This window comes from Erinaceus europaeus, chromosome 4, assembly GCF_950295315.1.
Source record: "Erinaceus europaeus chromosome 4, mEriEur2.1, whole genome shotgun sequence".
Taxonomy (NCBI): Eukaryota; Metazoa; Chordata; class Mammalia; order Eulipotyphla; family Erinaceidae; genus Erinaceus; species Erinaceus europaeus.
The window spans coordinates 59,608,619-59,624,949 of NC_080165.1; the positions used below are offsets into that span (position 1 = coordinate 59,608,619).

General features: G+C 44.9%; 1 protein-coding gene across 7 annotated transcripts in view; it reads left to right on the top strand.

The window, feature by feature from the left end:
* The window catches only part of PNPLA1 (patatin like phospholipase domain containing 1), a 56,882-nt gene that overhangs the window by 27,426 nt on the left and 13,125 nt on the right, over positions 1 to 16,331 (top strand). For 6 of the 7 annotated variants that reach the window (XM_060189706.1, XM_060189707.1, XM_007534259.2 and 3 more), the window contains exons 2-5: positions 7,458 to 7,690; positions 9,774 to 9,839; positions 10,853 to 11,062; positions 12,287 to 12,347. In XM_060189706.1, the coding sequence (XP_060045689.1) occupies positions 7,458 to 7,690; positions 9,774 to 9,839; positions 10,853 to 11,062; positions 12,287 to 12,347 (570 nt within the window). The remainder of the gene's footprint in view (positions 1 to 7,457; positions 7,691 to 9,773; positions 9,840 to 10,852; positions 11,063 to 12,286; positions 12,348 to 16,331) is intronic. The other variant, XM_060189705.1, reaches the window with a different exon arrangement.

A 16,331-nucleotide genomic window follows, 5' to 3' on the forward strand; every position in this document is an offset into this window, starting at 1 on the left:
TTTCTCCCACCCTCCACCTAGGAACTCTCCTGCAAAGCAGACCTAACTGGGGCGCCCTACGAATGGGATTCCCAGCAGTTCTATTTGTCAGCTGCCCAGTGCTCTTCTTTCCAGGATTTCTCACTTAGTAAGAAGCCCTGCGGAGTGTAGGAGTTGTCTTTTTTCATTCTCTGGGTCACTTTGACTACCTTTCAAAATCTCTTTGTCTTGGTAGAGTGCACACATGAACATGTGAAAAGTCCTAGTTTCAAGCCCCTGGTAGGTGAAGCAGTGCTACAGATGTCTCTCTTTCTTCCTTCCTCTCCCTCTCCCTCCTTATAAAATGTCTTTCTTTCTTTCTGCCTCTCCTTCCTTCCTTCCTTCCTTCCTTCCTTCTTTCCTTCCTTCCTTCCTTCCTTTTGGTAGAGAGACAAAGAGAAGAGCAGACAGAGTGAAAGAGCACAGCACTGGTGCTTGGCAGCCAAACTGGAACCTGGATCATGCACATGGTAAAGCAGCATCCTAAGTGCACTATTTTGCTGACCCTATTAAAATATTTTGTTAGTGATTTAATATTGATTTACAAAATTATAAGAGTGGTCTGGGAGGTGACACAGTGGATAAAGCATTGGACTCTCAAGAATGAGGTCCTGAGTTCAATCCCCGGCAGCACATGTACCAGAGTGATGTCTGGTTCTTTCTTTCTCTCCTCCTATCTAATAAATAAAATCATCTTTAAAAAAAAGTATAAGATAACAGAGGTATAATTCCATACCATTCTCACCACCAGAGTTCTGTGTCCCCATTCCCTCCATTGGAAATTGCAGTAGTTCTCCCAAGGTCACAGATATTGATATATATATATCCCATTCTTTTTATTATATTTTTTATTAATGATTTAATATTGGTTTCCAAAATTACATGTTAACAGAGGTAGAATTCCACACCATTTCCATCACCAGAGTTTTGTGTCTCCATTTCCTCCAGTGCAAATTGCGTTAGTTCTCCCCTACCTTGAAATCTGTTGCATTAACCAGGCTGTACCATTTCAACTCACAGTCATCGATCAGTGTGCCTGGGGATCGGCTCTGGGACCCCGCAGAAAACAAGACCCTTGAATATGTAGGTCTCTTATATGAAGCAGTACAGTATTTGCACATAACCTATGCACACTCTCCCCTATATATTAAGTCATCTCTAAATTTCGTATTATACCTAGTACATGTGAGTGCTATGCAGATAGTTGTACTGTGTTGTATAGGGAACAAAGACAAGTGGAAATGTCTGTACATATTTGGTATTGATGCAACCATTGTAGGCCTAACTTTTTTTTTTTTTCCCTCCAGGGTTATTGCTGGGCTCGGTGCCTGCACCATGAATCCACCGCTCCTGGAGGCCTTTTTTCCCCCTTTTTGTTGCCCTAGTTGTTGCAGCCTCGTTGCGGTTATTATTGCCATTGTTGACGTTGCTTTGTTGTTGGATAGGACAGAGAGAAATGGAGAGAGGAGGGGAAGACAGAGAGAGAGGGGAGAGAAAGATAGACACCTGCAGACCTGCTTCACCGCCCGTGAAGCGACTCCCCTGCAGGTGGGGAGCCGGGGGCTCGAACCGGGATCCTTACGCCGGTCCCTGCGCTTTGCGCCACGTGCGCTTAACCCACTGCGCCACCGCCCGACTCCCCTAACTTTTTTTTTTAAGTCTGGTTGGTTGAATCTGAGGGTGCAGAACCCACCAATGAGGAGGGCCAGTGACCCTGTTTCCTCTGCTATCAATACATTGAATAGAAATAATTTTGCCTTCAAGCTTTTTTGGTGTGATTAAGTCAAAGAGCTCTTTCCTGTGAGCACATTACTTGTGTTTCCTCTCATGCAGGTTTTTATTTTTCTTTGTGCAGATCCTGAACAAACAAGTGCTGTGGAAGACATGGTGGGTGTGGGTGAACATGGTCTCTCCTGACCTGGAGGAGTTTCCAAAAACTAGACAGCTCAGTTACACTGGGCCAGAGGAGAGATAGAGATAAAGAGGGAAGAAGGACCCTGGTGATCTGCCATATCTGAATCTCCTTCTTGCCTCAGTGCACTGAGAGAATACAGAGATGTGAAAGGAAGCAGGTAGGGGCAAGCAGTGGAGGTGGTAGGTGTGAGTTTGGGGGTGGACTGGTCGAACCTGAGTTTCCTGATTAGGACTTACTAGGCCTGTGGTGCAGCTTGTAACCCTCATCTGCTATGATCAGGGTGGGACACCGTGCCCCAGAGTCTGAAAGCCTACAACCTGGAGGGATGCCTTTCAGCAGAAGAAGTACAGAGATGCATAGAGAAACAAGCTAAATTTATCTTTCCTTCCAGCACCCAGCAACTGCTATGCTTAACACTTCACTTTCTACTGACTGAGGCATGTTTAATGGGTTAGTTTTTTCTCTCCTTGCTGGGAAAAGAGAGGAGAGAGAGAGAGAAAGAGAGAGAGAGAGAGAGACAGAGAGAGAGAGGAGAAAGATATAAATACAGAGATCTATAGAGTAAGGAAAGGCAGTGACGTTCTTTGGGTTATCCTAGAGGTGGCACTGTAAATAAAGCATTGGACTCCCAAGCATGAGGTCCTGAGTTCAACCTCAGCAGCACATGTACGAGAGTAATATCTGGTTCCCTCTCCCTCTCCCTCTCCCTCTCTCTCTCTCTCTCTCTCTCTCTCATCTTCTTCATGAATAAATAAATAAAATCTTTAAAGAAAAAAAAAGACATCCTTTGGTATGTGGCCCCAGTGAGGAACAGGAAAGAATTTGAATTTTGGTACCTGAATAAAAGTAATCACACACACACGTACGCACACACACATGCCACAAATCCCTCCACCCCCACTGCCTCCAGTTCCACCCATGATCCTGGCTAAATCCATATGAATTTCTAGACAACACTATTTTCAGAAGTAATTGCACTTGGAAACATCTCATTCATCTAGGGTACTGTTTTGTTTTCATCACCCCACCCTCATAGCTGAGAGATGACTGTAAATGTTGACTACACAAAAGTCATAATTAAAATAAGCCTTACAAGAATATATATACATATATACATATATATATATATATATATATATATATATATGCCTTTGACTGACCTTGTATTTCTTTTTTAATTATCTTTATTTATTTATTGGATAGAGACAGCCAGAAATCCAGAGGGAAGGGGGTGATAGAAAAAGAGACAAAGAGACACCTGAAGCACTGCCTCACTGATGAAGCTTTTCCCCTACAGATGGGGGCCAGGGGCTCAAACCTGGGTCCTTGTGCAATGTAACATGTGTGCTCAACCAGGTGCACCACCACCCAGCCCCCGACCTAGTATTTCTACTTCTACAAATTTATCCTAAGGAAAATAATTAAGGATTCAGGCAGTGCATTCAGTATAAAATTATCCACTGTAGCATTATTAGAAAAGCAAGCAAGGAAGCCAAAAATGGATTTAAAATTCAAAATTTTATTTATTTGATTTAAAAATTAAATAGCAAAGTCTTGTTGGGGACCCATTCAATAAATCATTTATAATCATACTATGACTTTTTTTTCTTTATTGGGGTATTAATGTTTTACAATCGACAGTAAAATATAATAATTTTTACATGAATAACATTTTCCAGTTTTCCACTTAACAATACAACCCCCACTAGGTTCTCTGCCATCATGTTCCAGGACCTGAACCCTCCCCCCTACCACTCCAGAGTCTTTTACTTTAGTGCAGTACACCAACTTCATTCCAAGTTCTGCTTAGTGTTTTCTCTTCTGATCTTGTTTTTCAACTTCTGCCTGTGAGTGAGATCATCCTATATTCATCCTTCTGTTTCTGACTTATTTCACTTAACATGACGTCTTCAAGCTCCATCCAAGATGGGCTGAAAATGGTGAAGTCACCATTTTTAATAGCTGAGTAGTATTCCATTGTGTATATACATCACAACTTGTTCAGCCACTCATCTGTTGTTGGACACCTGGGTTGCTTCCAGGTTTTGGCTATTACAAATTGTGCTGCCAAGAACATATGTGTACACAGATCTTTTTGGATGGGTGTGTTGCATTCCTTAGGGTATATCCCCAGGAGAGGAATTGCATGGTCATAGGGTAGGTTCACTTCTAGCCTTCTGAGAGTTCTCCAGACTGCTCTTCACAGGGGTTGGACCAATTTACATTCCCACTAGCAGTGCAGGAGGGCTCCTTTGACCCCACAACCTCTCCAGCATTTGTTTCTGCTGTTACCTTTTCTGATGTATGACATTCTCACAGGAGTGAAGTGGTATCTCATTGTTGTCTTTATTTGCATTTCTCATGATATAACTTTTCATGTTGCCTTTAAATTAGGGCATACATGAATATAGTTATTGGGGTGAAAAGACAGTGAAAAAAGCAAACTACAAAGCAGTATATATAATAATACAGTATGATTACACATAAGTAAAAATAAATGTAAGTATATAGTTAGAAATACATAAACCAAATGTTAGTCTCTTGGTATCAAGATTTCCAGGGTGGGTGAAATAGCTCACTTGGAGACTACACTGCTTTGCCATGTGCTTGACCAGGTTGGAGCCTAGCCTCCCCCACACTGAAGGAGTCTTCAGTACTGTGGTCTCTTTTTACTTCTCTACCTTTCTGTGTCTGGTGCACTAGGTAGAGTGCACACATTACTATCCACAAGGACCCAAGCTGAAGACCCTGGTCCCCAACTGCAGAAGGGAAGCTTTATGAGCAGTAGGTATGCAATGCTGTAGGTAGCTTCCTCTCTCCCTCTAAAACAAAAAGAAAAGAAAAAAAATCTGAGATTTTTTTCATCTGTCTGCATTTTTAAAATGTATTTTTCCACAATAGATATGTATTTCTTGTGTAGCAAGAAACATCTTTCCTTCCATGGGTCCTGACAAACACCTCCTGCTGGAGCACGGGAGCAGACAGACAAACTTTGCCAGGTGTCCTGGACTGCCAGGCATTGTGAGGAAAGGCTTGACCCTTGTGAGACCACTTCAACCTGCCTGTTAAGAATTCAAAACATGGGGCAAACCTGGTAGAGAGCACACTTTACCATGAGCAAAGATCAGTGCTTGAGCCCCCTGCACCACATGGGAGCACCAGACACAGTACCAGAGGAAGCCGCCTCATGAACAGTGCAATGGCGAAACGGCGTCTTGCCTTCTCTGTGTGTCTCTTTCTCTCCCCTATCTCTTTTTAATTGTATTAGTGAGTAATTTACAGGATTATAAGATAATAGGGGTATAATTCCACATCATTCCCACCACCAGTGTTCTGTGTCCCCCTTAACGGTAACCACCACAGTTCTCCCAAGGTCATAGTTATGGGTTGACTATATATATATATATGTGTGTGTGTGTGTGTGTGTGTGTGTGTGTGTGTGTGTGTGTGTGTGTGTGTGTGTGTATACTATGTGTATATATATATATATATATGTATATATATATATATACACATATATACTATGTATTTCAGTTTTCTATATTCCTCTTATAAGTGAAATCATCCCATAGTCATCCTCCTTTTTTTCCTCCTTCCCTCTCAGATAAGAGAAACAGTGACTGACTTCCTAGGGTGTTCTCCAGAATCTCTTTCCTCTCAGTGGTGGTGCAAAAATAAAGCTTCCTGGTCACAAAAGTTCTGGCTCTTGATGGAACTAAGATTCAGAGCCCTCTGGTCATCTTCTCTTAACATTTACCCCTCTGGGAGTATGGATCAAAATTCTTATGTATCTCCCTCTCTCTTGACTGAAAAAAAAAGTCTACCTTGGCAAGAAGGCACCAAAAACAAGGAATTCTAAAAACGTTGTGCCCCTACCCCAGTTTAACTCCCCTCCCAACTGGTTTTGCAGATGAGCCCTCAGGGATCCAACACATTGCTATTCACATTCTCAGTAGTTTTATAACTTGCTGATGGCTTGGCCACCACCCTTTCTTGAAAGAAAATATTGTACACGGGAGTCCAGCAGTAGCACAGCATGTTAAGCACACGTGGTGCGAAGTGCAAGGACCTGGGTAAGGAACCCTGTTCCAGCCCCCGGCTCCCCACCTACAGGGGAGTCACTTCATAGGCGGTGAAGCGGGTCTGCAGGCGTCTATCTTTCCCTCCCCCTCTCTGTCTTCCCCTCCTCTCTCCATTTCTCTCTGTCCTATCCAACAACGACGATACAAATAACAACAACAATAACTACAACAATAAAAAACAAGGGCAACAAAAGGGAATAAATAAATTAATTAATTAATTAAAAAAAAGAAAATCCAAAAGAAAAAGAAGACATTGTACACGAGTCCTCCCTCTCCTGGTAAAGCTAACCTGACTAAAACTTCAGGATCGCCCAACCTCCTCCCAGGAGCACCTCCCCTATAAGGTGTAAGATTCAGTATGTTCTGTTGCTTAGTCTTTACTGCACATATGCAGCTGTGATTCTGAGGATTCTGTGTGCTGGTGAGGAAGCGATGTCACCATAGTAACTCAGGTCTCATCAGCCTTCAGGATCAGTTCAACACCCAGAGAAAGAAGGGGTTTGGAGACAGAAAAGCCACTGTCTGTCTGTCTGATGGCATGCAAGACACTTAAATCTTTCTCTGCCTCCATTTCTACATCTGTAAAATGATGCCAAAGGTCCATATCCATTCTGAATCCAGGATGGATGAGGAATAATAATTGAACTGTAAAATGTGAAGGGATCAGAGCACCCCTAGCTTTGGTTTAACATCCCCCCCCCCCAAACACACACACACAACTTAACCTCACTGTGTTTCTGCTGCCCTGTTTATACAGGAGAGGCCACTGTGATCACATTCCAGAGGTATGGGAAGGTGTTTGTGAGAATTCCAGAACTATGACGTTGAAAGGAATCTTAGCCTTCACCACCCATGCAGGAATGTCTTTTTTCTTTTCTTTCCTCTTCTTTTCTTTTCTTTTATCTTTCTTTCTTTCTTTCTTCCTTTCTTTCTTCCTTTTTAAAATATAGAAACAGAGAGGCGAAGATAGATGGTAGATAGATGGATTTCCTTCGATGTGGTGGAAGTTGGGGCAAACCTGGTTTGCTCACATGGCAAAGCAGCACACTAAATGAGCTATATTGTCAGTTTTCAGTATAAAAGGAGTCTGGAACTGGGGAGATAGCATGATGGTTAAGCCTTTCATGGCTGAGGCACCACAGGTCCCAGGTTCAATACTTAGCACTACCCTCAGCCAGAGCTGAGCAGTACTGTGATAAATAAAATAAATAAACAAATATTTAAATAAAAGGCATCTGGATGCATGGGTCTAGTTCTGCCATTGACCACCTGTGGATTCTTTTGTGCTTTGCCTTCCTTGCAAAATGTGCAAAACATCAGGTGTCTTTCTGAGGCCATCTCTGCCTCAGAAGCCCTAGTCTCTCATTTTGATGGATGCAGGAGGAAAATCGACCTCTCTTGATCGCTGACCATCTCCACCTCCTCTTCTGCTTTCTCCGCAGATGAGTACCTCAAAGTCCTCAATGTGGGTGTAGCTGAGGTGAAGAAGTCCTTCCTGGGACCCCTGGCCCCGTCCTGCAGGATGGTGCAGATGATGCGGCGGTTTCTGTATCAGGCGCTGCCTGAGGACTCCTACAAGGTCGCCAATGGGAAGCTCCACGTGGCCCTCACCCGCTTAACAGATGGAGAGAGTGTGGTGGTTTCTGAGTATACGTCCAAGGAGGAGCTCATCGAGGTAAGGGGCGAGGCCATGAGCCCAGGGCTGGGGGGCTGGGGTGGGACTGGATCTGAGTGGGGGGTGGGGTGCTAAAGATGGGGCAGAGCCAGGACTGAGGGCTGAACCCGGGTGTGCAGAACCATAAGTGGGGGCTGGACCTGGGGTGGGCCGGGAGCAGGAAGTAGGGACTGGGAAGAAGAGACTGGAAGGCTGATTCTGCTTCTCCTGACAGGCCTTGTGATGGTCCGCTGTCTTGTGTTTTCTACTTTGCTAGGCCATCCCTCTGTGTCAGGTACACTGCTAGGCAAGAGGGACACAGAGAACCTCAAGAAAAATCAGATTTTGGTCAACATTTTCAACTCTTGAGCAGCCAGAGCCTCCAGGCGCTCCAGCCCCTTCTTTCATCTCTGTCCTAGTCCTGGGGCATCTCCGAAACCAAAGTGTGACCAGCCTGTTCTATGTCTTACTAGGCCCTCCCAGCCTGAATTGCAGTGTGTTCCCTATGATTTGTCCCCAGTTTATGCAATAACTCTATTACTTTCATCAAGTAGCCCTTAGCAAAAAGGATGGATTATCATTAAATGGGTCATCACTTAGGCAAGTGTATCCCCCCCGCCTCACACACAGGGCTGATGGGCTCTCCCAAGTACTTTTTTTAAAAAAATTATTTATTTATTTATGAAGCAGGTATGAGGAGAGAGAGAGAAAGATAGAGATAGATAGAGAGAGAGAGAGAGAGAGAGAGAGAGAGAGAGAGAGAGAGAGAGAAAGAGAGCTCACCGGACATCACTCTGGTACATGTGCTGCCAGGGATAAAACTCAGGACCTCACCCTTGAGAGTTCAATATTTTATCCACTACACTACCTCCCAAACCACACGGCAAGTATACTCTTTAACAATGCATTAGCCTAAGTTCATTAATAGAAATCTCAGCTCTCAATTATTATTGCTGGAGAATGCCACGGATAGGCCCAGTTTTATTTCAGGGCAAAGGAGTTAGGCCACATGATCCCCCCCCCCACCTCCATTTTATATTCTGCTCCCTCTCCCTCCCCAGAGAAATTCACCTCCTCTGCTTTTGTCACCCCATCCTTAGAGTCCCTGACTTGGCTATGATGTGTGTGTGTGTGTGTGTGTGTGTGTGTGTGTGTGTGTGTGTGTGTGTGTGTGTGTGTGTGTGTTGAATAGGTGTAGACATGGGTACCTCCTCTACCCACCTTGTAACTCCCTACAAGACTTTGCTTTCCCCAGCTTTTTGCCACCACCTCCCACTCCTGTCTATGCCAACTACAGCAGACCACACACCACATGAAAACCAGGACATGTCCTGTCCTATTTCTGGAGTGCCTTCCCCTTCTCCCTAGCCTTTTCACATGCTTCAGGAGACTCCACTCACTTCTGCCAGGGATTTTTTTCTTCATGCCCACCTGTTCTATATACCCTGGGTTGGGTGCTTCTTCTTTGAGACTGTGGTCACTTGCATCACAGCACCTGACACCACCTGGCACCTACTTGCTTACCTTCCCTCTTTCTGTAAGCACTCCCATGGGTGGGTATCTCACCCTACTTTGTAATTCGTTTTTATTATCTATTTATTTACTAGATAGAGACAGCCAGAACTCAAGAGAGAAGGGGAGATAGAGAGAGAAACAGAGAGACACCTGAAACACTGCTTCACCACTTGCAAAGCTTTCTCCCTGCAGGTGGGGACTAGGGCCTCAAACCCAGGTCCTTTTGCATTGCAACATGTGCTCTCAACCGAGTGTGCCACCACCCGGCCCCTCCCTCCTCCTTTGATTCTTGGGTATAACCCAGAATAGATGCATATTAATGATTGTTGAATCCCACAGAATTCATGGAAATTGGGCTAGAAAGCAGACAGGAACCTAGTGATCATTCAGGTGAAGTCCTCCCTATAAAGAGCTCAGATATTAGCCTCAGATTGGCCAAGTAGATTGCCAAGGACTCAGCTATTTGGGTTTAGGCTGGGAACTGAACTTAGGACTTTGCTTTCCATGCAGTGTCTCTCCCTGACAACCTCCCCACTCAGCTGTCAGGGCCTCAGGCAGCTCACTCACCCATCCTCCCCCTCCCCCGCAGGCCCTGTACTGCAGCTGCTTTGTGCCTGTCTACTGTGGCCTCATCCCCCCAACTTACCGTGGTGTGGTGAGTGCTTTGGTATAGTAAGGGGAGCTGAAATTGAGAGATGACTGGGAGCCCTGGAACCCACATTTGGGAGGACAGAACAGTAATCCGAAAAAGAGGACAAAGAGTTCAGAGGATCCTGGTATTTTCCTATTCAGAATTCCCAGCCCAGATGGAGTTCTTGGGTTTTAAGATAAACTTCTCTGGCTGATTTGGGCTTGTCTCTGAATCTACCAGCCCATAATTAAGCCCATAAAATAAAAATTCTGAAGTCTTGCCAGGTGTCCCTGGACTTGACAGAGAGTTAGAATAAGGCCTCTGGAACACTAGAACTCAGAACCTTGAATGATGGGGCTCTCTAGGTCACCCAGACTAGTGCCTCCTAAATTTTGAAATGCCCAGAAATCAGAGGGAGGTGGGGAAAACAGCTGTAAAATAATCCCAATGCTGACCTAGCAGGTCTGGCAGTGGGAGACCTGCTATATTCCTTCTTTCTTCTTCATTATCATCTTCTTTATGGTGGTATGAGGGATTGAACCTGGGATTTCAGGGTGTCAGGTTCATAACCATCCTTGGGGAAACTGAGATTTTGTAACTGTACAGCTTCAGAGATACCACTCTGAATAAGAGGGGTTAATGTATGTCCTCTCCTCTTTTTATATGTAGATAGTTTGAGATCCTGAGATTAGGATTTCACTAGTAATTGGGGCCCCTATTACATGTCAGCCTAGTCATTGTCAATCACCCCAGATAGAGCTTCAGTTTACCCAGAGTGTGGGTGCCTCCTCCCTACAGAGGCCTCGGTGCTCCTATCTCAGCACCATTAAGATGACTAAGGGAGATGGTGCAGGAGCAGAGCACTAGTTTGGGAGTCCAGCAGTCACTATGCACATCACTCACCTACCTGGGCCTAGGTCTTAAGTATTGTCCTGAAGGACCACTTTCCTTGGTGATCCCTGGTGGTGGACCAGACCTCTGAGCCCAGAAAAGCATTTCTCATTCTGCCTTTCCCCTCTCCAACCCCCCCCCCCCAGAGGTACATTGATGGGGGCTTCACCGGCATGCAACCCTGTTCCTTCTGGACTGATTCCATCACCATCTCCACTTTCAGTGGGCAGCAGGACATCTGCCCCCGGGACTGTCCCGCCATCTTCCATGACTTCCGCATGTTCAACTACTCTTTCCAGTTCTCCCTGGAAAACATCACCAGGATGACCCATGCCCTATTCCCCCCTGACCTGATGGTGAGAGACTGGAGGGTTCTGGAGGGGTAGGGGGACAGCAGAGAGGAATGGGGTTGTAGGTGGCATGGGGAAACCAGTGAGGCCACTCGGTTCCATCTGCCTCCTTCCCTCGAATGGCCCCTTGAGCTTCTTCTTAGACCTGCATCCTGGCCTTGCTGCTAACTAGCTATATGGACTCAGACATAGCCCCAGACATTGCCCGTCTCAATTTTCTCCTTTGTAAAATGAGATGTCAGGAGCAAGGTTAGGAGTTTTGTTGTGTTATTCTTTTTGTTTTGTTTGATAGATACAGAGGAGGGTACAGATTGCAGTACTGAAGCTTCCTCCAGTGTGGTGGGGCCAGGCTCAAATATGGGTCACTCACATGGCAAAGCAGCACACTGTCCACGTGAACCATTTTGCTAGACTCAGATAGGAGATTTGATTGATTGAACTCTCACCAAATGGTGAAGAGGTCAGAAAATCGAGGACCACATGCCAGGTCTAGCCCTCTGATGGTTTTTGTGCACTTTGGGCAAGAATAGGCTTTCTGTTTAAAAGAGCTGTTAAGAAAACAGAAGTGGTGCAAGAGAAGCAACAGGGACCTTGTGTAGCCTGCAAAACCCAAACTGTTTTCCATCTGGCCCTTTACCAAAGACTTTGTGGGCACTGTTTCTGGTAATCTTTCAGTGTCTTCTGCACTAGATATCATCCTGGTTCCCATGTGACAGATCACAGAAGTGAGGCTGTGAGATCACACAATCACAGAGCCAATGGCTATAGTGGGATTTGAATAGGCCTTCAAAATCCACTCTTCATACAGCCCAAATGCACTCTTTCTGGTTCCACCATAAAAACTTCACTTTCTCCTGCCCAGGAGAGCTGATGATTCACTGTGAGTGGGTCAACACACTAATAGTCTGGATACATGCCTGCACCTAACTAATTTTTTTTTTTGGTATGAGAAAAAAAAAACAGAGAGAAAAATTGACACCTGCAGTACTGCTTCACTGTTTGTGAAGCTCCCCATCTAACAGGTGAGGCCTGGTGGCATGTGTGCCACCAACTGGCCCCCACACCTATTCTCTTGGCATATAGTAAGGCAGGGGATCCTGGCTGGAGGTATTTTGAAAAGTTCATCATAAAAACTCTAGGGCAATGAGTACAGCTTCTCTGGGGGCAGGGAATCACATTCTCTCTGTTGCTGCTGCCTTTCTTATTTCCCTGGTGTTCCCCACCTTGCAGGCCCTGCACGACTACTACTACAGAGGCTATGAGGATGCTGTTTCTTACTTGAAGCGTTTGAGTAAGTACCCTGTGGAACCCCCAGGAAGGCAAGGACAGAGGAGGAACAGAGACAGGAAGCAGAAAAGCTCATCAGAGAAACTTCTCCCCAAGTGTGTGAGCCAGAGATGCTCTTTACCCCGGAGAGTCAGAAGTGGGGAGAGCTGAAGTGCCTGCACTGCACATCAGCCAGTGTGCCCCAAACTGGGTCTCCATGGAAAAGGGGCTTTTTGATTAATCAGATAGACAGTGTCTGGGGCTTTTATATCTTCTGTAATAAAGCCATGTGGCTAATGTAGGACTAGGTGTGACCAGTTTATACTTTAACTCTGTTTGAAATGTTAATGAACAAGAGAGAGAGAGAGAGGAGCCCCTGGCTCCTGCTGGTCTGTACATCCAGCCGTGAGCACGCTCATATCCTCTGTGCATTGTCAGGGTGGAAGGAAGCTTCTAGTAATACGTATCACACACTCTAACTTCATGAAGTTCAGAACAAACATCTTTGTTAAAAAAGAAAAAACTTTAATATTTAGAGCTAAGTATTTGAAATGCATTTCCAGAAAAAGGAGTTCTGGAATCAAAGGAAGTTTACTTAATGTCAAATATGAAGGTTTTTTTTTCTTTCTTTCTTTATTGGGGGATTAATGTTTTACATTCGACAGTAAATACAATCAATAGTTTGCACATGCATAATATTTCTCAGGGTTTTTTTGTTTTGTTTTGTTTTGTCTCCAGGGTTATCACTGGGGCTCAGTGCCTGCACTATGAATCCACTGCTCCTGGAGGCCATTTTTCCCATTTTGTTGCCCTTGTTGCGCTTATTGTAGTTATTGTTATTGTTTTCATAGCTGTTGTTGTTGTTGGATAGGACAGAGAGAAATGGAGAGAGGAGGGGAAGACAGAGGGGGGAGATAAAGATAGACACCTGCAGACCTGCTTCACCGCCTGTGAAGTGACTCCCCTGCAGATGGGGAGTCGTGGGCTCGAACCAGGATCCCTATGCTGGTCCTTAGGCTTTGTGCTATGTGCATTTAACACACTGCACTACCACCCAGCTACCCTCAGGGGTTTTTTTTGCTTTTTTTTTTTTTAATATTTATTTATTTTCCCTTTTGTTGCCCTTGTTTTATTGTTGTAGTTATTATTGTTGTTGTTATTATTAATGTCATAGTTGTTAGATAGGACAGAAAGAAATGGAGAGAGGAAGGGGAAGACACAGAGGGGGAGAGAAAGACACCTGTAGACCTGTTTCATCGCCTATGAAGGGACTCCTCAGCAGGTGGGGAGCTGGGGGCTCAAACCGGTCCTTGCACTTTGCGTGAAGTGCACTTAACCCACTGTGCTATCGCCAGACTCCCTCCTCAGGTTTTTTTTATATATAACACTACATACCTGAAGCTGTTTTTTGCCAGACCCACCCCCAATGTTGTCATATGGTCCTTACTTATGGCAGTTGTATAATATTCCATCATAGCAGTATAGAAAACTGTGATCATCTCTTTGAGTCTCCAGATGTTTGCTACTATAAACGATGCTATGGGGGCGGAGGGACTTTGTGCATGTAATTTAAACAGTACTTTGGAAGTGACATGAAGAGGTTGAATGAGGCTTCTCCTAAGATGTATTCACTTTTTTTTGTCCTTTGAAACTACTTCCTGCTTTCTCAAGCTTCCCTTACCCTCACTACCTACTTTCTCGGGTCCTCTCTCCCCATAAATGACAAGTAGCCTGGCCAGTATCCCTCCTCCACTGACACCCCCCCAAAAAAAAAAAACTGTGTGAGTCAATCTTGGTTTCCTAATCTCTAAAAAGGGTTTAGACCCTTGCACTCAATATACTAACTGATCTTGAACAGGTAATTTTTCTCCTGGGGCTTCATTTTCTCCTTGGCAAGAGGCAGATTGATGGTGGAACTTACCTCAGTTACTTTTTTTTTTAATTTTTATCTATTTTCGATGGAGACAGACAGTATTGGAGAGGGAGAGGGGAGATAGGGAGGGAAGGGGGAAAGGAGGGAGTGAGGAGGGGGGAGGGAGGGAGAGAGAGAGAGAGAAAGAGGAATCTGCAGTGCTGCTTTACTGCTCATGAAGCTTTTCCCCTACAGATAGGACATAGGGGCTCAAACCCAGGTCCTTATGCACTGCAGTGTGTGCACTCAACAATGTGTGCTACCACCCAGCCCCCTTATCTCAGTTTTATTGTGAGGTTAAGGAAGGAAACCATGTAGAATCCTTAGCACAAAATTCAGATAATGGGCAGCTCTTCTGGAGAAGCTCCGTGCTATGTCCTAGTCATGCTCAGCTGCCCCTCTCGCCTCTCTGTAGGACAAACCTTTCCAGCTGCAACTCTCCTCTAACATCAGCCCCATTCTCCATCTGTATACAGCTGTAACAACTGAACCCCAAGAATTCAAGAGGCAGGAAACTTGAGGGATAGCAGTAGGAAGTAGAGATGGAGTTCATCCATGGAGCCTTGAGAATAGAAGGAACTAACTAGGGCTTGGGATCCTCCTTTCTGCCCACAAATTGGTGAACCCCTCTGCTCTCTCTCTAATGATGGTGTAAATTGGGGGCTTGGGTTTTGACTTGGGGGTTGGAGCAGATACCAATTTCCTACCCCAGGGGAATCCCTCTGCACCTCAGTTACAGGCTGGCTTCCCAGTTCCCTCAGAATACCTCTCTGCTCTAGAACTTAATCCCTTTCTCTTCCTCTCAAGCAACCATGGGTAGGGTTACAAAGCATGTATCTCTATTTTTTATTAATAGTATATTATAAGGTTGTAAGAGTACCATAGTTCTCACAAGTTTTGCAGTTTGCTTGCTTCTGCTTTGTTTGGAACTTCTTTCTTTCTTTTTTTTTTTTTTTTCTTTATTTCTTTCCTTTTTTTGGCAAGGTCATGAAAGTCAGATCTCTGGATTCCACATATGAGTAAAGCCATCTGGTAGTTGTCTTTCATCTCTTACTTCGCTAAGCACAGTCACCTCCAGTTGCATCCATTTTGTCCCAAAGGACACAATATAATCTTTTTGATTGCAGAGTAGTATTTCCTGGAATATATATCTTATAACTTCTTTAACTAGTCATTTGTTGATGGACATTTAAGCTGTTCCCATTCTTTGCCTCCCCACTTCTCAATGGCCCCGCTCCTACCCTCTGCCCCTGCTCTAACCCCGCCTTTCCACCCTCAGCTGCTGTGACATGGCCACAGGTACAAATAGCTGTCTTAAAACCAAGGGTGACACTCTGGGGTGTTTTGTTTGTTTGTTTTGCCACCAGGGTTATCACTGTGTGCCAGCACAGCAAATTCACAGCTCCTGGTGGCCATTCTTTTCCTTTTTTTTTTTTTAATTATTATTGTATTTTTTTATAGAGACAGAGAAATTGGGAAGGAAGGGGGATGGGGAAGGAAGGAGGGAGGAAGAGACAGACAGACACCTGTAGCACTGCTTCACTATTTATGAAGTTACCCCATCCCCCCACCATAGGTGGGGACGGGTTTTAAACCTGAGTCCTAGCACTTGGTAATGTGTGCATTCTACTGGGTATGCCACTGCCCAGCCCCTGACACTCTTAATGATAGCATTTCAAGCTACTGTACAGAGTCAAGGCAGTATGTGAAGGGTGGCAGGTTTTTCCAATGGGCCCTGGAGCTACTCCAGGTAGGAATAGATACAGCCCGGAAGGAAGAGATTACCCTGTGCTGGCATGTATGGCCTGTTTGAACTGGACAGTATGTGTAAGACTCTGTCAGTGCAGGTTTCAACTCCAACATTTTTGGGCTTGAGGGATTTGGATTTTTCTCCAGACACCAGATGCAAGCAGGAGGAAGTAACACATCTGAAGATGTTGTGATTGGAGCCCAGAGCCACATTCTTAATTCCCATCTGCCATCTGGGAAGGGAAAACAAGAGTCTGATTCAGCAACGCTGCCCCGCCCCCTTCCCCCAACCTGACTGCTTTCTGGATGGGGGTCAGTGATGTGTCATCCTCAACTCCTCACTTCACC